Source organism: Octopus bimaculoides, chromosome 23, assembly GCF_046866305.1.
Source record: "Octopus bimaculoides isolate indiv1 chromosome 23, ASM4686630v1, whole genome shotgun sequence".
NCBI lineage: Eukaryota > Metazoa > Mollusca > Cephalopoda > Octopoda > Octopodidae > Octopus > Octopus bimaculoides.
The window spans coordinates 18,699,280-18,720,098 of record NC_142950.1 but is presented as its reverse complement, the minus strand read 5'-3'; the positions used below and the strand labels follow the sequence as shown (position 1 = coordinate 18,720,098).

Sequence of the window (20,819 nt, the reverse complement as noted above, 5' to 3'; positions counted from 1 at the left end):
ACGAAGTGTTAAAACACAATCCAAAAAAGAATATTCACCAAAAAAAGCTAATGGTGTCTGTTTGGGGGTCCAGTGCTGGTGTCATCCACTATAGCAAAATTGTGTTGATAATTTAGGTGAATACCTTGATTAACTGCATTGCTTTTTGTTGAGATGAAGTAAAACAAACTTTCAGTTCAAAATCGGACATTCCGTTCTTAATGACCTGATGTGTGTGTGTATGTGTGGAGGAAATATCCTGTGAAGGAGTGGTAATGAAGTTGCCATGGTAACAACACTGTGTTTAAGGAAATGGAGCAAGCACATACATTTTTTTTCATGCTTCACATGAATGAATCCCTCCTCTGTTGCTTTAAATAATTATGTTGGGAGTTGTGCACAAGGGTGTATGAATAGTATTACCCAAATAAATATTTGAATATGGTTATCTAGAATAACCCTTCACAGAATTAATATGTTCACACAGAAGCACTCCATACTACTCCAAATATAGTTACAATATTAAACTAACACAGTAACCAATAGCAATGATCAATGCTGTCAACTACCAACAATTCACACAGTTTCTTTACTTTCTTGAAATTTGTGAGTCCTCTTTCGGTCACGTGGGAGTGGTCAGGATGCTTCCACAATAATCATGTGTTCCACTTGTTCAGTCATTTGAACTACCTATTTATCTATTTATCACAGGCATGTGACTGAGTATTCCACAGCTATATGTACCTTTAATTTTGTAACTCTCAAACAGAGTTAGCGATTCCATTCCTTGCTATCCTGTTATACGCAAAATATTTGAGATCCTCTACAGAAATATTGGTTTCAAATTTTGGCACAAGGCCAGCAGTTTCAGGGGAAAGGGGTAAATTGATTACATTGACCCCAGTATTCAACTGATACATATTTTATTGACCTTGGAAAGATGAAAAGCAAAGTCATCTTTGACGGAATTTGAACTCAGAACATAAAGACAGATGAAATGCTGCTGAGCCCAGCATTCTAAGAATTCTATCAGTTCACTGCCTTATTCTGAAGAAATAATGCTAAACTACTGGCTTTGCAAGTTTTTTCTCTCAGGTTTCCAAGCACTTTCAGTGAAGCGAATGAGATATTGTAGCATCTGTCCCCTCAACCACTATTTTAAAACTATAACTGAACAGCCAGCCTATGCTTCCACAAGATATAACAATATATATAAACACAGTCTCCCACTGTTCTCTAGATGCAAAAGTACAACTACTCTAACTGCGACACATCAATCACCTAGAAACCTGATTCCAAAAACAAACAGACTTCTAAAGTAGCACCTTTACCAAATCTTTCTTCTCCCTAGCAACGCTGGAGAACATGAAATACCATGAACATTTCAACAATGTAATCACGCGTCCACACACACACACACACACACACACACACACATACACACACACATACACACACACACTCTCTCTCTCTCTTTCTCTCATCCCACTCACATGCTCATACTTGTACATCACTCATACACAAAGGTGTATATGAGGATGAAAAAGCTAGGAGTTACAACGCCCCTGTAACATTCACTGCACAATAAATACAGCAAAAGAACATACAGATTTATGCTTTGTAGATTTGGTAGACAGAAACTACAAAGCCTATTTTATATATACACACACACACACACACACACGCATGTATTTATGCAAGCATATGTATATATACGTGTGTGTGTATACACACACATACATGTGTGTGCACACACACACACACACATACTGATATGACCAACATAACTGTGGACAATACACACCTGAAAAAACGTTTTACAACCACAGTTTGAAAATAATTTCACCTCCTTCTGTAGGTTATTTTTAAGTACCTGACATTTTTTTATAAGAATGGGAAGAAAACAAACCCTATTCATGGTAAAACTTATTGAAGCTATTGCTAGAGATTGTATTAAAAAATGTGAAAATTGATATTGGAATATAGATGTCTACCTGTATACTGCTGCTGTTTCCCTGAAGAAACACCTGGGAGATATTTACAAAGCACATGGCAATGAAATAACCCATCACAAGCAACCCAGGTGGATACAGAATCTGGGAGAAAATGACAAATTTACACAGCAGAATAGGGTAGTTAAATGGCATTATAAGGTGTAAAGATAGCCATTAAGTTCATAACACCAACAACACTTCTAGCGGAAACTAATGAAAATGGACAGATTCTATTCTAAATCTTGAGGGAAATTAATGATCTTGGAATCTGAATTCAAGAATCAGTGTGGAAAACTCTGGTACTGCTAAAAAATTATGACAACAAGTATAAACCACAATTTTGTTTTTAATCTGCAAGCTGTACACAGGAAATAAAGAAGAAAATATTGTTGCGAAAAGGAACCTTTCACCAGGAAGATCTAAAAATCATTCTGGCTGAAGAACTGGAACAAAGGTCAAGATTTTATTTCAAATGCAACATGACTAGATGCAATAGCTTAAGGTTACTGCACCAACAAAGCAGTAAAACTTGTATGACGATCAATGTTGATACTTTCACCAATGCTGTAGTGAAGCTGTCAAATAGGAAGGCAACAAGAACAGACCTCATAATCAGCTACTGATAAAAGAGGTTGATTTTTAATTGTAAATCACTTATACAAATGTTTCAAAAAACTATGGATGGCCAGATAGCCATACTGAATTGGTTTGTCATAGCAGAAGTAAACTTTGAGACCAAGAATAAAGACACTGCATTGGTGGAGAAACTCATCCAAGATACTGCTAAGTGGGACTGAATCAAAACCATATGGTTCAGAAGCAAAATTCTTAACCACTACACAGCCGTACCTGGAAAGGGACAGTAACTATTTGCTTCTCTTGTGACCACCACCAGAATCTGTGTGTGTATACAGAATTAGACTGGACAGTGGGCAGAATATTACATTTCCAAACTGTCATTTTGCTGCTCCATGTGATTAACTACTGCTTGTTTGTGGAGTGTACAGTATGGTATGTAGATAGATGAAGAGGGCATGGCATAAGTGGAACACTAGGCATACAGGTCACACCTAGTTGTTCAGCTGGGCTACATGTGTCTCATATAACTGTTTGATCAAAGCTGATCTGGGGCTATACAACAGCAGCACCACTGTTTCTCCCTTCCGCCCACATATATGCATAAGATAGGTATGTGGTCAGGAAGCTTTATGGTCTCAGGTTCAGTCCCACTGTGTGGAACTTTGGGCAAGTGTCTTCTATTATAGCCTCGGGCAGACCAAAGCTTTGTAAGTGGACTTGAGAGACAGAAACTAGAAGAATACTGTTGTGTGTGTGTGTGTATCTTTAACATGATAATACACGATGATTGTAAATGAGCATCACCATTATACAAATGATGTTTGTTTCCAGTCTTCCCATGAAAACTTACCTGGCCAAGAGAAAATATTACCTTCCCTGCAAACAGGTGAGAGTAAGGGCATCTGACTGAAAAAATTTGTCTGAACAAATTCCATTTGACCTATGCAAGTATGGAAAAGTATGTACAGTTATACCTCACCCTAAGTCATTAATTGGTTCCAGGAGACAGTAACTTGTTGAAAAATTACTGAAGCCGAATTGCTTGGCTATAGGCTAGGCTAGGCCTCTAGCCTAAACTGCTATTAGCCATTCTCCAGTGCTGTATTTTATTTATGAATGCATTTTCAATAAGACACGGTTAATAAAACCTATTTTAAGCTTACAAACAAATAATTATTATTTTGTAATAAAGTAAAAAAAAATGTATTTGTAATTTACCAATATGTAAAATTTGGTTGTGTTTGCATTGTAGATGTAACTGGCCAAGGATTGTCGACATCAACATCATCTGCTGATTCTGGCAGTTCTCGTCATTCGATGTGTTTAAAGACTGGTCAAGAGTGACTTGACAAGTGGCTTATGAATACATACCCAGCTTTTGCTTTTCTCAGAATCAGTATTAGTGGTATCAAGCACAATACAAAGATCATTATTATGATTATTATTATTATGATTATTATTATTATTGTTATTGTTATTGCCAATTCTATTATTATAGAAATTGTCAAGTTTTCTGTTATTTAAAGATGAAATTATTCAAAATAAATTTTTGGTTAAGCAATGACCAATCCTGATATTATTAGTATTAACTATTTGCCTATATTTATTATTCATGTTGAAATGATTATCAATTAATTTATATATTTGTCTAATCAATTTTGTCTTCATATGCTCATATGCATAGCATTAGGGATTATGCAGCAAATATAATTAGGTTTATTATTATCATTATATATATAGTATAATTTGAATGAAAGCTTCATAATGTATGTATAAGAGCTCTTATGTTGTTGTTTGGCTACCACATGATAACCCACAGTGGAGCATGTTCCAGGGCTGAATACACATGTGGAACTTCTCTTTGCATAAGATTAATACAAGAATAATATAACATGAGGATGGCAGATATCAGGCTTTAAGTTACCGAGTTTATATTCAAGTACCATTATACAAGATCATTCTTTATAATCATTATATAGTTGAATATTTTTCAGGAACAGCTGTGTGTCGGCACTTCATCAGGGCGGAATATGATTAATTCCTGTTTGATTTTTCTAAATATTCTGGGTGTATGATGTACATTACTACCCACCAGTCAAATTATTAGATTCTGGGGGATGCAAGCATAAACATATAAGAAATATTACAATAATACCACCAATAACAATAGTAGAGTCAAGGTGACTTTTGGGGTACTCACAATATTAATAGAAAAAAAAAAAAAAAAAAAATCTTGAGTGATGTGTGTGCACGCGCGCATGTGCACGCGCGCATGTGCACGCGTGTGTGTATATATATATATATATATATATATATATACTAGATGTACCTGTGACCCATTGGGTTACAACCACACCAAGTTGAAAATGTTGATGCAGGGCAGCAAAGGAAAAAATACTATTTTGAACTTTATGCAATAAAGTTCTTAAACAATACAGTTCTCCTGCTCTTGGTGTGACAACAGAAACTTGACCATGTATTTCTTCTTAGCCATTCTTTGTTCCTACTGTTCCAAGTGAAATACATGGGTACTTCAGCATAGAATAATGTTTTTGCAAAGTTTCCATTGATGCACAATGAAAAGAATTCTGTCAGTGTTGTTCTCATGTGTCATTCATTGACAGCCATAAAGATCCTCATAATTTCTGAGCAATATTCTTTGCTCATCTGGTGGATGAACTTGCAGTCTCACTATTGTAGGTGCTCTTTCATGAATTGAAAATCCTAAAAATGGATGTAACTGCTTCGGATGGTCCAACCCATTAGATATTGACTAATTTCATTATTATTGTTTATTTGAACAGCAGCTTGGTCATTTCCTTTCAGTGTGTATTTCATGACATACTTAATTGACCTCACTGAGGCAATGATCTCAACGTTGCAGTGACATTTGAATGTTCTTAAAAGAGTTTCATTATAAGGTACAACCCATTTGTTGTTGATTGTTTTTCCATTCTTATGAGATTCAACTCGTCCCATTACAACTGATATTCGTCCATAAAGAGATAGTCTATCTGTTTTTCTGCCCTTTTATTAAAATGATAACGATTAATTTATTTTAAATGAAATAGTAATTTTTCCCTTTTAGAAGTAAAAAAAATCAAGTACCCATGATCCAAAAAATATCACATAAAAATATAGGGAGAATTTCTATCTTTCAGTTCACGGCACTCCGAAAGTTGTATAAATGGTTAAGGGAAGAAAAAAAGATGGACAGTGGTAGCTGCAATGACTCTGCAGTGTTGACATTTTCAACTGATTTTTTTTTTTTTCTTAAAGGAGGAAATGACTTTTATTTGTAATTTTTATCATCCTAATCAAAGGGCAGGATAACAGACAAACTTTGACTTTTAGTATTATATATACTAGACTACCTGTGACCCGTTGGGTCACTGGGAAAGTCTGAGTTTCCCAGCAATGGAGTTTTGTTTTGTGGGGTTTTTTTCTTTTCCAGGTTATTTTGCATGCCTTCAACGATTGTGACATCGAAATCATGCATAAACGGCTCCTTTCCCCAGAAAAGGAAAGATTTGGTTGTTATTTCTTGCAGGCCCTGCTACCACGTGACAGGTATTTTGGGTCCTTTATCGCAAATAACTGTTACATTGTAGCATTGCGTGCTAGAAATAGCAGCCAAATCTTTAGAGTTGAGTTACATTGAATGCACTCGAAAAAATCCAATGGAACAAAACTATTTCAGAGCAAGGTTACAAACGGGTCTTTTACAAAATATTTACCATATTCTTAAAGTCATTTTCACTTTAAAATATTTTTTAAATATGCCAAAACAATTTTTGTAATGGTATTCACTTGAAAATAATTGAAAAAAACATTAAAATATTGTCTGTTTAAAGAAAGCTAAAATATAAATACTTACTGTACAAACAACTTACATTTTTGAAATCCCATTCACTTAAAAATATTTCTAAATGATTGAATTATTGTATTTAACAAAAGTGAAAACAGAAGCATTTACTGTAAAAAAACAAGTTGTATTTCTTCGTTGTTAAGTCATTGTGTCTAATCAAAAGGTTAGAGTTTCTTCCCCTTTAGGATGAAGGTATATTCAGAATATTTTCCCATTAAGCATTGTTTTGGGTATTTATACCCCCAAACCCCAAATATCTCAATAACTACTGCTCCAATTTACACAAAACTTGTTTTATTCCGTTCGTATTAACATTTCAGGGGCAACTTAATTCATAGTATTTTTCCATTATGCGCCACTTTGGCTGTGTAACATTGCAAGCAAGCAAGATCGAACTTCACTTTTATTAGTATATGCCTTTTATAGATAAGATACATACACAAATGGGCACTTTCAGTTTTGTCTGCCAGATACACACACCAGGATTTGGTTGGCTTTAGGAAGCTTATATATATAAACAATTACAAGAAAAGGTTGACAGTGATTTCAAAGTTTTGGCTTACTAGCATTTATCAAACAGTATGTGTATGTGTGTTTTGACTGTGTTTGGTAAGTAGCTTGCTTACCAACCACATGGTTCTGGATTCAGTTCCACTGCGTGGCACTTTGAGTGTCTTCTACTATAGCCTTGGGCCGACCAAAGCCTTGTGAGTGGATTTGGTAGACGGAAACTGAAAGAAGCTCTTCATATATCTGTATATATGTGTGTGTTTGTGTGTATGTTTGTCCCCCACCATTGCTTGATAACTGATGCTGGTGTGTTTATGTCCCCATAACTTAGTGGTTCAGCAAAAGAGACTGATAGAATAAGTACTAGGCTTACAAAGAATAAGTTCTGGGGTTGATTTGTTTGAGTAAAGGTGGTGCTCCAGCATGGCCACAGTCAAATGACTGAAACAAATAAAAGAATACATATATATATATATATATATATATACACACACACACACACTTAGTTGTGCTTTTGCTTAGTTTTTAGTTACAAGATATTGGTCGTCCTGAAGTTATAGTAGAAGGCACTTGCTCAAGGTGCCATGCCTACCTGAAATGATTTAGTTGTAAAGCAAACTTAACCACACACTCGTGTGCCTGTGTACACACACACACATACACAATTTTTCCTCACTAAGTCATTGAGGAAAGTCAAGTGTTGTTATTAAAGGAGGCAGCGTTATAGTGTTGGGGGTGGTGACAGAGGTGAGATGTGAATCATTGGCTTTATTATTGACTCTTCCTGTTGGTGCTGGTCAGCTGTAGCACTTTACAACTGCCTCTGATAGCGCGTCAATGTCACATTGCTTTGAAGGTTGGAATATAAATAGGATTTGCAATATCTTTCCAAAAGATTAATTGTCTGGCTGTTAGTAATTAGCTACAAATTAGTTAGTAGTTCTTATAGTAACAAAGAATGCATTAGACAAACCTCTTTTGTAATTGCATTTACTGTTTAGAGAATAGAGAAAAGTTGGGGTGGAGGCAGCTGTTTACATGATTTATAGTGGGAGGAAAGAATAGGTAACAATTGAAACTAATTATCATTATTATTATTATTTTTAAGGTGGCAGAACCATTTGTGCACTGGTCAAAATGATTAGTAGCATTTTGTCCATCTTAACATTTTAAGTTCAAATTCTGCCAAGGTTGACTTTGCCTTTCCTCCCTTCATCATAGATAAAATTAAGTACCAGTTGAGCAATGGGGTTGATGTAATCAACTTATCCCCTCTCCTGAAATTGCTGGCCTTGTGCCAAAATTTGAAGCCATTATTTTTAGGGCAGTGAGCTGGCAGAATTGTTGGCACACAGAGTAATATGCTTAGCAGCATTTCTGAATTTGTTCTGAGTTCAAATGCTGCCGAAGTTGGCTTTGCCTTTTGAGAGAAAAGTTGGGCATAAGAGGAATTAGATGCAGTGTGCAAGAGACTCACTGGTTTGGTCATGAGATGTGTATGGATGTTGACAGTTACATACAGAAGTGCTGATCACTTAAAGTGGATGGAACTTATAAAAGAGGGAAGCCCAGGAAGATATGGGACGAAGTATCGAAGGCCAATCTCAAGACACTGAGCTTTATGAAGGAGATGACAAAGGACCAAGATATTTGGTGCATTGCTGTACTCAAGAAGACCTGTCCACCACAGTAGAATTCATATCAGTGCTGGTACCACATGAAAAGCACCCAGTACACTCTGTGGAGTGGTTGGCATTAGAACAGACAATGGAGCCTGGTGTAGCCCCTGGCCTTACCAGCTCTAGTCAAACTGTTCAGCCCATACCAGTATAGAAAGAACATGGAAAACCAGTGCTAAATGATGGTGATGCCTATATTAAAAAGGATTACTGTTATTAACAGATTGAACAATTAGTTGATTGTTTGAAAATTGGACAATATGCCTTATAGTATTTGGTCTGGCTCTTTTCATTCTACGTCCAAATCCTGCTGAGGTCAACTTTGCCTTTCATCCCCTTGGGGTAGATAAAGTAAAGTGCCAGTGAAGTACTTGGGCTGATGCTATCAACTACCACTCTCTCCTCGATATTACTGGCTTTGTGCCTAAAGCAGAGGTTATTTTTTCTGGTTCTTTGCATTCTGTGTGTATATATATTTAAATGTGTGTGTGTGTGTGTGTAAAGATATATATATAGTTGAAATTTACAGAAAAACAAAAAAAAAAGACAGCAAGCTTCTTACTACACAGCTACACTTGCATATATATATATATATATATATATATATATATATATATGCACCAGGCTCAATCTGGTCTGGCAAAGTTTCTACAGCTGGATGCCCTTCCTAATGCCAACCACTCCGAGAGTGTAGTGGGTGCTTTTTACATGCCACTGGCATGAGGGCCAGTCAGGCAGTTCTGGCAACGACCACTCTCACGCTCAAAAGGTGTTTTTACATGCTACCTGCACAGGAGCCAGTCCAGCAGCACTGGCAATGACCACGCTCGAATGTTGGTTTTCACGTGCCACCGGCACATGTGCCGGTAAGGCGACGCTGGCAACGATCATGCTCGAATGGTGCTTTTCACATATCACCAGCACAGGAGTCAATCTGTAGCCCTGGCAACAATCACACTCGGATGTGCTTTTAACGTTCCACTGGCACGAGTGCCAATCAGGCAGTACTGTCATGTGTGTATATATATATATATATATATATATATATATATATATATATATATATACATACACGCACACACATATACTCTTTAACTTGTTTCAGCTTTAAAGTTGTGGTCATGCTGGAGCACCACCATTGGCTGTACTACACCTTCATTATTTGAAACTTCCTTTGATGTGTTGCATTTAGTGAATGAGGGAGTTTGATGCTGCTACCTTCATCTGTGTTTCCTGCTGTGAGGTAGGCTTGACAGGAGGAGATCTAGTTTTGTTTTGAAGACACCTACATTCACATCATGTAGATTTCTCAGGCATTTTGAAAGGATTTTGAAGAGCTGTTGGCTCTTGAAACCCAAGCTGTTGCAGTATCTGGTCCTGTATTTTGATGATGATGGTGGGACCTTTGGCACTATGCAGCGGTACCCAATTCTGTTGTTTGTGTAACTTTCAAGGCCTTCTAGGATTTTCCAGATGCATATCACTGCATATCTTTTCCCGCCTTCATTCTAGGGAGAAGAGTCTTAACTCTTTCAGCTTTTCCCAGTAGCTGATATGTTGCATTGAGATGATTTTCTTTGTTTAGCTTCACTGGATTGCTTTGAGTTCTGCTGTTAATTTTATATTATGTGGTGACCATAGTTGAGAGCAGTAGTCCAAGAAGCTGAGGACATATGTCCTCCAAAAGACCATCATAGTTTCCTTTCCTCTTGTTCTGGAAGTTTGGAGGATTCATCCAACTAGCTATCTGCATTTTTATTACCAAATTAGTAATATGTACCTGGAACGGTGCATCATTACTTGTGTGTGTGCATATATATATATATATATATATATATATAAACTAGACTAGACTACCCATGACCTGTTGGGTCACCGGGAAAGTCTGAGTTTCCCAGCAACAGAGTTTTGTTTCATGGGTTTTTTTTGCATACTTTCAATGAACATGACATCGAAATCATGCGTAAACGGTTCCTTTCCGTAGAAAGGAAAGATTTGGCTGCTATTTCTTGCATGCCCTGCTACCACGTATCAGGTATTTTGGGTTTTTTATCGCAAATAGCTGTTATGTGGTAGCAGGGCGTGCTATAAATAGCAGCCAAATCTTTGGATGTGAGATATGTTGAATGCACTCAAAAAAACCATTTCACACCTAGGTTACAAACAGGTCTTTTATGAAATATTTACCATATATTTAAAGTCATTTTTAAATATGCTAAAAAACAATTTTGTAATGGTATTCACTTGAAAATAATTTTAAAAATCATTAAAATATTGTCTGTTTAAAGAAAACTAAAAATAATTATACCATATAAATACTTACTGTACAAACAATCTCATTCACTTCAAAATATTTCTCAATAATTAAAATATTGTGTTTAACAAAAGAGAAAATAAAAACATTCTTTCTACAATAAGTGTGTGTATATATATATTGTATATATTGTATTTCAAACTGTATGTGTATATTGTATGTATTGTTTAATTGTATCTCAATTTTTATTCTTATTTTCACTCAGTTGTATTACTCTTTTACTCTTTTACTTGTTTCAGTCATTTGACTGCAGCCATGCCTTTAGTTGAGCAAATCAACCCCAGGACTTATTCTTTGTAAGCCTAGTACTTATTCTATCGGTCTCTCAGGCCGAACCGCTAAGTTACGGGGATGTAAACACACCAGCATCGGTTATCAAACAATGTTGGGGGGGACAAACACAGACACACAAACACACACACACATATATATGACAGGCTTCTTTCAGTTTCCGTCTACCAAATCCACTCACAAGGCTTTGGTCAGCTTGCCCAAGGTGCCACCCAGTGGGACTGAACCCGGAACCATGTGGTTGGTAAGCCACTCCTGTGCCTGTATCTCAATTTTTAATTTTTATTTTATTCATTTTATTTTACCCTTTTTTTTTGTATGATAAATAGATAAGGGGTGGATGGAGCTCCTTTGTTTACCCAAGTCGTGGCAAAGGCAGTCTATCTAGGAGAAGGTAACTCTGAATTTAAATACTTCACTGCTGTCTTGTAGTTAACCTTTGGTTGAGCAAAGACTGGGAGAAGGACACTCTGATATAAAACCTGTGACTGCAAATGCAGCCAATGATGTTGACTTGCTCTTCTTTTTGGATCATGCTTTGTAGTTTAGAGAGTGGGAATGGTTGCTGGGCAAAACGTTTCCTCACTTTAGAAAGCATCAAGCACAGGTAATGCTGGAAGGGAAAAAGAAAATGAACATCTTGTATGTCCATGGCTGGCCGAAGGCTAATAAGGCACAATCAAACAATGAAAGATGATATTGATACTGAAGTAAATGGCAAAAAAGGGATCTGGAACATTTTGTTCTGTGGTCTGGCCCAGTAGGTGTCCCAAAGTACCACAGCTTGGATCCGGTCGTCATCCTGCAACTGTGAGTAAATTCAGGTTAAGATGCAAGCTTATGAATATAGGATGTTGGAATGGTCAAACTTTATTAGGCAATGATTGTTTGAAATTTCGCCCAGAAAGAAGATCTGCACTTGTTACAAAAGAGTTACAGCAATATGATATGGATGTTGTAGCATTAGCCAAAACAAGAATTCATGGAAAAGGGAATTTTGTAGAAAAGTAGAGATGAGACCTATTTTTGAATGGTAGAGATGAGTGGGATTTGCAATCAAGACCACTCTGGTTTCAAAACTTGAGGAACTACCATGTGGTCATTCTGATCATTTGATGTCTTTTAGACTTCCGTTGAGAAAAGGTCGCTATGCAACACTCATCAGTGCATGTGCTCCAACTATAAATTCATCAGAGGATGATAAACTTGCCTTCTATCTATCACTTACAGAGATTATATGCAGTATCCACCCACCCACTGATGATAAAGTTGTCATTTTAGGTGATTTTAATGCTTGCATCGGCGCACATTGGGAGACCTGGGGTGTCTTAGGAAGGCAGTAATGGTTTCTGAAATTACAAATGTGCATAGAAATGGATTTGTGTGTCATGAACACAATGTTTCAACTAAAAAATAAATATAAACTGACATGGCTGCACCCTAGTTCTAAGAAATGGCATCTTATAGATTACATTCTCACTAGGAAACAAGATATTAATGGACTTTGCTATTCTATGAGTGATGCATGGTGTAGAGTAGCTGGTGATTGGGAGAGGGAGGTACAAGACTGGGATGAATGGAGAATGACAGTGCATAGTGGTTGTTTGGGATTTGAGAGGGAGAGAGTAAAGTATAAGAAAATTAGGAGGGGGCTTAGAAGGAGGGAACCTGTGGAGAGTGAGGGAGCATTGCTTTTTGTGTGTATGTGTTTGGTAAAAGTACCCATTACATTCTTGGAGTGGTTGGCATTAGGAAGGGTATCTAGCCATAGAAATCATGCCAAATTAGACTAGAGTCTGGTGCAGTCCCTCAGCTTACTAGTCCTGGTCAAAACCATCTAACCCATGCCAGCATGGACACCAGGCATTAAATGATGATGATGATGTACATACATACATGTTGTTTGTTTATCAAATCCAACCTTGCATGGAAGATTGAACTTAATGAATATGTGTGTGATTGTTCAAGAGGTGGGTGTGTATATCCTCACAACCAAACAATGAGTAAACTTTATTTCAGTCGTCTCTCAATACATTGGATGTTTTGTGGATGTTTGTGTGGTTCATCTCTGAATACGATCAGCTGTTACTTCAATAACCTATATTGAATCAATGTGTATGCAGAACCTGTTAGAAATAGCATCCAAATCTCCCTTAGATCACACACTAGTAACTTATAGACTATATTATCCAATTTGATGCTTTCATCAAATTGGATAATATAGTTCAGAAGATACTATTCACAAAAGACAGGATGGTCATGGCTGGAATATCTTTGATAATGTAGCTTTGACCTTGAGCTAAATGACAGCAGTAGACTTGAATGGATACAGCCAAGTTGTTAGTGAATTAAATGTTATGGCAGAATGGGGAGCTTTTGGTATGCTAGAAACAATAGCAAACTTGTCTGATCACAACTTGCCTATGTAAAAATCTAAGGATAGTTTGTAGTCCTAGACATACAAAAAGATGGGGGTGATCATAGCTTGGTTCTCCTTTGATAATAGTCTGCTCAATCCAGACTAACATAAAGCTAACTGACAACATTAACATTTTACTTATTAGATGTAAAGTTATGTTGTTACTAAGCTGTTATAATTAGCAGTTGTTACCAAATTGATCCTTTTTTGCAATGAGGGAGCACTTATGTAGTCACTGTCTACTAGAAATAGCAACTAAGTCTCCCTTAATTCATACCTTGAGTTCTTTTAGTGGAGCCCACTCTACTGCAAACAGTCAGGCTAGTTCTAAGTCGAAAATAATTTCCTCCTTCCCTCCAACAATTTTTAAAGGATCCCCCAGAAAGGGTCATGGGCACTGCTTTCCTCCTTGATCCCCCCCCCAAACTCCTGGTGAAGGGTGATAAGGTTTTCCCACTTCTGTCCTTATGAGAAACACTGGGCTAACTGACATCATCATCATCATTATCATTTAATATATATGTGTTCTGTTTAAGCATGGATTGGACCATATTAGAATTCTAATTTACAGTAGCCTTAGACAAGCTTATATCTTGTTGAAATCACACTTGTTTAGGTAGTGTGTGGGTGTGTGAGCATATGTGTACTTGACATTCAGCTTTTCTCAAGTACCAAGTCCTGCTCAATGTGTGTGTGTGTACATACATACACACACAGCAGAGTAATTTATGCATGTGTGTGTGTCACAGAAATACAGACACATTTATATGAGTACCTAACAGAACATTTACTGTGCTATAAATATCGTCTTTATTCCAATTAAAAAAAAACTCTCTTAATTCCATTCCCTCACACATTTGTCATGTCTTCATTTTTTTTTTTTGTTTTTTTTCTATGTTTGCTGGTTTTGTTAATCTTGTGACATATTTCATATGCCATAATTACCTTCATCATCATCATCAACAACAAGAGTCTCCCTATGTTGTTGTTTAAGCTGTTAGAAATAGCAGCAAAAGTTCCCTTTGAAATTTACATTAGATTATATAGTCCAAGATACTCTGTGTCACAACTTTTAATCATAAGTTTGCTCCATCAGTGCTGACTTGGGGCCAGACAGTAGCAGCAAGAAGGAACACTTTAAATAACATAGTCCTAGATACACCATACCTGAAAAAGAAAGGTGGGTTACAGCTGGGACATCTTTAGTTGTAAGTCTCCTCCGTAAGAGCTCTCTAGGAGCTAAACAATAACAACAGCAACATTGTTATTGGGATTGACAAAACTGTTTATACCTGGTGGTTATATTCGTAACAGCTCCACCAAGGGGTTTGAATTTTGGTTTTAATCTTTTTGGAGTTGATAAAACCAAGTACCCTTGTACTTGACTGGTACTTTATATACATGTATGCATCTTGAAATGAGTGTCATTGTCATACAAGTGATGTCCTTCATTTCCAATCTTTTGAGAAAACATGCCCGACCATGGGGAAGTATTACCTTATTTGGAAACAGGCAAGAGTTAATGACAGGAAGGCTGTTGTCCGACTAGAAAATCTGCTTCCACAAATTCCATCTAATCCTTGCAAATAGGGAAAAGTAGCCATTAAATGATGGTGGTAATGATATGTAATGTCATAATTATATAAGTGTAATCATCATTTAATATTCTTATTCCACAACATGGGTTGCATGGTTTAACACGATCTAACGAACCAAAAGACTACATCACATTCAAGTGTCTGCTTTGGTATGGCCTTTTCAGTTAGATAACTTTCTTACTAAAATTTTGTAATCAAACCTTTATCTGTAACACTAATATGTAATATGTTTTAATGATTTGCTGAGTGTAATGTGGTGTTTTCTGTACTTCGTATTGTGTTTGTTAAATCATTATTTTAGGGGTTATAGTTGAAGACACTACTCAATTTTCCATCTGTGTTACTTAGAGCAAGTGTCTTCTAGCATGGCCCCATGCTGATCAATGCCTTACAAATGAAATTTGGTAGATGGAAACTGTACAGAAGCCCATTGCATATGAACTCTCATTATGGTTATTTTTATTTCTCACACCCTCTCTTCTATAATGTGAGTAGCTGTTCTGTTCTGGCACCTTCTCTCACACTTTAACCACCTCTCCTCATCCTATAGCATAAAGCTGCTTCATTCTCTACAGTAGCCCTGCTCAATCAAAGAAGGTCTTAGTCTTGCAAACTGCAAGGTGCCCTCACTAGTGGTGGTGCCACACAAAAAAAACAAAAAAAACCCCAATACACTGGTTAAAGTGGTAGGTGTTAGGAAGAACATCCAACCATAGAAATCATGCTAAAGTAGACATTGTAGCACGATCTCTTGAATCCTACCAAACTGTAAAACCTGTTCCAATATGGAACATGGACATTCTATAATGATGATGTATGTATGGTGATGGTGGTGGCTTTATTTATAATCAGAAATATGTGTTGCAGCTGCTACTAGAAAAAATTTTTTGTCTGTGCCTTATGTGTAGACCAACCCAGTGTAAGGGTCATGTTTGGATTGGCCAATATTTGATGTTCCATATTTAAAAATTTCTTCAGAGTTTGTTCAGTTGTTTTATGTTATTTTTATCTCTTTTGTCTTTGCAGATATTTAGTGCTTGACCAACTGCCAACATGAGGTTTCAGATGTCAAAGAGGGCAGTCAAGGTTGGACTGGCAGTTGGAGGAGCTGCTCTGTTGGGTACCTACCTAATACCCAAGTACAAGGACTTCACCAGACCAGTAAGTATAATTTACATGCTAAACTTTTTGTATTTGTATAGTTTGGGCAGGTAACACATTTGGATAAATTGGAATGAATGAATCATACCAGTTTACCCAAACATGCTATCTACCCAAACATGCCACCTGCCCTAACATGTCACCCATCCAAATGTGCCACCTACCCAAACTTATCTACATAGGAATGGTAGTAACTCAAGCATACCGTCTGCCTAAACCATCATTTACTGTCACATACTATTTACCTAGGTATAGTGTCTATCCAGACATATTATCTACCTGAACATATCATCTATGTCACTCACCTGAGCATCTACCAGAGCATACCATCTATCCAAGTATACCATGTACCTGAGCATACTATCTATCCAAGTATAGTGCCTATCTGAGTACACTGTCTACCTAAGTTTATATGTATTTGAAAAGAAAATGTAAGGTTGTGAGGACTAACATAAAAGGGACTTCAGTGTTATTTTAGAGCAAACAACAGCCTAACTTAATTTTAAAAAAGAATGGAAAGTTACATTGGATCTTGTAGTCCAAGATACAATATGTCTGGAAAAGAAACATGGGATGAAATGGCTAAGATGTAGAAAAGCAACTAGTAACCAAATCACAAGTACAGAAATTTCCTTTTCGACCTGATGAATCTACCCTGAGAGATAGTAAAGCTATTTTATTGACATATATTCTTTTTTTGGATGATAATGAATTCAGAGAGGAAATGCTTTTTGCCAGACATTTTAAAACAGATACTGAAGGCAAAACAATTTTCAAAAACATTGTAACTTATTTCAAGGAACGTAATATTCCCCTCAGAAATATAGTAGCTTCTGCTGACAATGCTCCGTCTATGATTGGCAGATACAGAGGATTTATTGCCTATTTAACAAATGCTGTATTTTATATATTAACTTTGTGATAACACCAGCAACACTTACAAAACAATAAAGTGCACATTTTCATGATGTTCTTAATATTGTAATATTATTTATAAGACTGCATCTTTCATGAATTCCGTAATCAAAATGAAGAGCTGGAATGCTTTGTAATTCACACAGAGATGAGATGTTTATCAAAAGGGAATTGTCTTTGTCATTTTTTTTTTTTTACACTTTGGTACACTATTGTCTCATTCCTGGCTAACAACAATTTCAGCAAACAAATGGTTGCAGCTAAATGTGATATATTTTATTTATCAGATATATTTGATAAAATTAATTTGATTAGCAAACAGCTTCAAGGAGAAAACTCTCCTCCAAAGGAGCTATTACTGCTTTTCTAGAGAAAGTACAGCTCTAGAAAATGAATATTATATGTTGCGTATTATTACAGTTTCCTAGTTTGGAATCAATTAACAGTAATCTGCATTATGATGACTTTGTATACTGAACATTTGAAAAACTTGCATAATGATATGCAAGCTCAGTTTAATGACTTGCTGAAGTTAAATATACAGCATTGGGTGACATTTCTTTATGAAGTTAATGTTGCTGATGTAGATATCTGTTTGCAGGAGAATGTCATTGAATTGCAGAGTGATGAAATATTTCAGACAAAATTTAAAGATCGAGAACATAATGTATGGAAAAGAAATGACTCTGCTACAGAGTATCCACTATTCTGGTGGGGAAGCACAGTTGTACTTGACTGCTTTTCCTTTACCTTACCTTGTTGAATCTGGTTTCAGCCATGTCACTAACTTACTGTCAAAAGCTTGTAATCAACATTGTAGAAAAAGGTGATCTTCAATTATCATTGACAACATTGGAGTAGAATATTTTAAAACTAGCAGAGCAGCACCAACTGCCAGACTTGCATTAAAATAATTAACACTAAAGTATTCTCTTATTTTAATAAATATATACTTGTATATTTATGACTCATTTTACTTGTAAACATTAATTTTCCATAGAATTTAGTTAAGAAATTGGTTATAGGTCTACAGTACACAAAATATTTTAACAATTTTAATACAAGTCCTAATAATATTTAATTATAAAAATACAATATGATGTTTTTAAACATCAAATGGGTATGGTGTTAGTGGTGGATCCACGAGTGAAATAGGAATGAAAAGGGTCTACAGACAAAAAAGGTTGAGAACCCCTGGTTCACATAGTTGTTGAAGTTGAGAGTTTGAAACAGGTGACAGGTACTATTTTCAAGAAACTTTTCCTCTAATATGACCCAATTGTAATTGAGGTAGCTAATAAAATATCTGGATAATTTTGGGTGGAGAAGCTATAATGAAGAAGCTATAAAGAATATTTTATGTTGAGTTTTTAGATTTAGTTGAGTTTCATTAATTTCATATTATGTGCTATTTTTCCATAATCCTCTTTCATTTGACCAAGATATTTAAAACTTTGTTACATTTCTGATCTCTCTGATGTCTAAGGATGGATGCTTATGTGTATGACTCTTTTTACAAATTCAATTCCAGAGAAATAGAAGGGCATATTTACCTTATCTTGTTTTACCCATTTTGCCCCGCCTAAATTTGTCTATTATATGCTCAAAGAGAACAGTGATAATTTTCTGAAATAGTGTTCTGAATATTTTATAGGTTTTACTGCATTTAGAAAAGGTCTTTACTTCGCTGATATAGTTGTGGCAAGGTAGTGGATATTTGTAAAAAAAAAAAATATTTTCTTCAAAGTATATATTACTCATTGTGCCCCGCCTACTCTTACTGGAAACTGCACACACACACACATACACATTCATCATGTCTTTGGAACAGCAACAACCACGAAAATGATTTTTTTCTTTTTCGTAATTTTCTGTCATTTTATCTTATTCTACATTCTGAAATTTATGTAACTCACATTAAAAGGTAAAAAAAACCTTACCCCACTCTTCCCTCCTTCATTGTATTTTTCACAATGAAGGAAAAGCCAAACACCACAAGTGGATGTGTGAAAAAGGAAATTTGAATTTTGCGAAAGTGTATAAAGTGGCATTTTCAGTCATTTATTTAAACCTTCTGCTAACTCACCAAATTCAATTATTTGAAATAGATGGGTTTTGAGATTTAAATTTGGTAATTTTCTAAGACTTTAATTCTTGTGTATAAGGGGCCCACCAAACTTGAAGTTCGGGCTCCCCATGGTTTAAATCCAGCCCTGCCTAAACAAGACAGAATTAAAGGGACCTCATACCCCTACACTTTTTCTTCTTATTTTCCAACCCCTTTACAGTGTGTACTGGATGCATTTTCTCATGGTACAAACACTAATGAAGTTGTCTCGCTCACCAATCACTCCAGCGGGGGTGGGGGCTTTCCATCAAGGTACCAACACAGAAATGGGTGTGGGAAGTACCTTGTGCACAGTTAAAAATAAATCTGTTTACTTTTTTTTTTGTTTGTTTCTTTCCAGGCTGTGTCCATGTTGTCTGCTGCCGAACCAGTACAGACACTGTCCAACACTCTACCTCTTCGGAAAGACATCTTAGCATCGCTAAAAAATGACGAGTTTGATGTTCTGGTCATTGGTGGTGGAGCTACAGGAACTGGTGTTGCTCTCGATTCAGTGAGTCGAGGTGAGTTCCCAGCTGTTTGGTTGTATGGTTAAGAAGTTTGCTTCCCAACATGGTTTTGGGTTCAGTCCCACTGTGTGCGTGCGTGCGAGTGTATGTGTGTGTGTGTGTGTGTGTGTGTGTGTGTGTGTGTGTGTGTGTGTGTATGGCACCTTGGACAAGTATCTTTTACTATAGCCTTGGGCCAACCAAAGCTTTGTGAGTGGACTTGGTAGACAGAGACTGAAAGAAATATATCGTGTGTGTGTGTGTGTATGCATATATATGTATTTATGTATGCATGTGTATGTATAGGTATGTATATACATGTGTCTTTATGAGTATGCTTTTGTGTTTTCTCATCGTGACATTGTGTGAAGCATTCAGATTACTGTGTCAAATGTAATACTTATATAGTCATGCTTTATCTTGTAGCTTCAAGATTTTGATGGTGTAATTATCTTTTATTTTTTACTTATTTCAGTTATGCTGGGGCTCCACATTGAAGAATTTTTAGTCAAATAGATCAACCCCAGTACTTCTTTTCATTTTCAAACCTAGTACTTATTCTGTCAGTTTCTTTTGCCAAACTGCTAAGTTATGGGGATGTAAACAAACCAACACCGGTAGTCAAGTGGTGGTGGAGAGACAAACACACACACTCATATATATATATATATATATATATATATATGATGAGCTTCTTTGGTTTCTGTCTACTGAATCCACTCACAAGGCTTTGATCGGCTTGAAGCTATAGTTAGTAGAAGACACTTGTCCAAGGTGCCACGCAGTGGGACTGAACCTGGAACCATGTGGTTTGGAAGCAACCTTCTTACCACACAGCTACGCCTGCATTTATTTTTAAAATGACTTTGAAGGGTTCTGGTTGGTTTGTAAAACAA

General features: G+C 36.3%; 1 protein-coding gene across 1 annotated transcript in view; it reads left to right on the top strand.

Moving 5' to 3' along the window:
- Window positions 1–20,819, top strand: part of LOC106870772 (glycerol-3-phosphate dehydrogenase, mitochondrial) — a 91,059-nt gene that overhangs the window by 19,437 nt on the left and 50,803 nt on the right. The window contains exons 2-3 of the mRNA XM_089340486.1: window positions 16,258–16,392; window positions 19,776–19,938. Coding sequence (XP_089196612.1) covers window positions 16,285–16,392; window positions 19,776–19,938 — 271 coding nt within the window. The 5' untranslated portion in view covers window positions 16,258–16,284. The remainder of the gene's footprint in view (window positions 1–16,257; window positions 16,393–19,775; window positions 19,939–20,819) is intronic.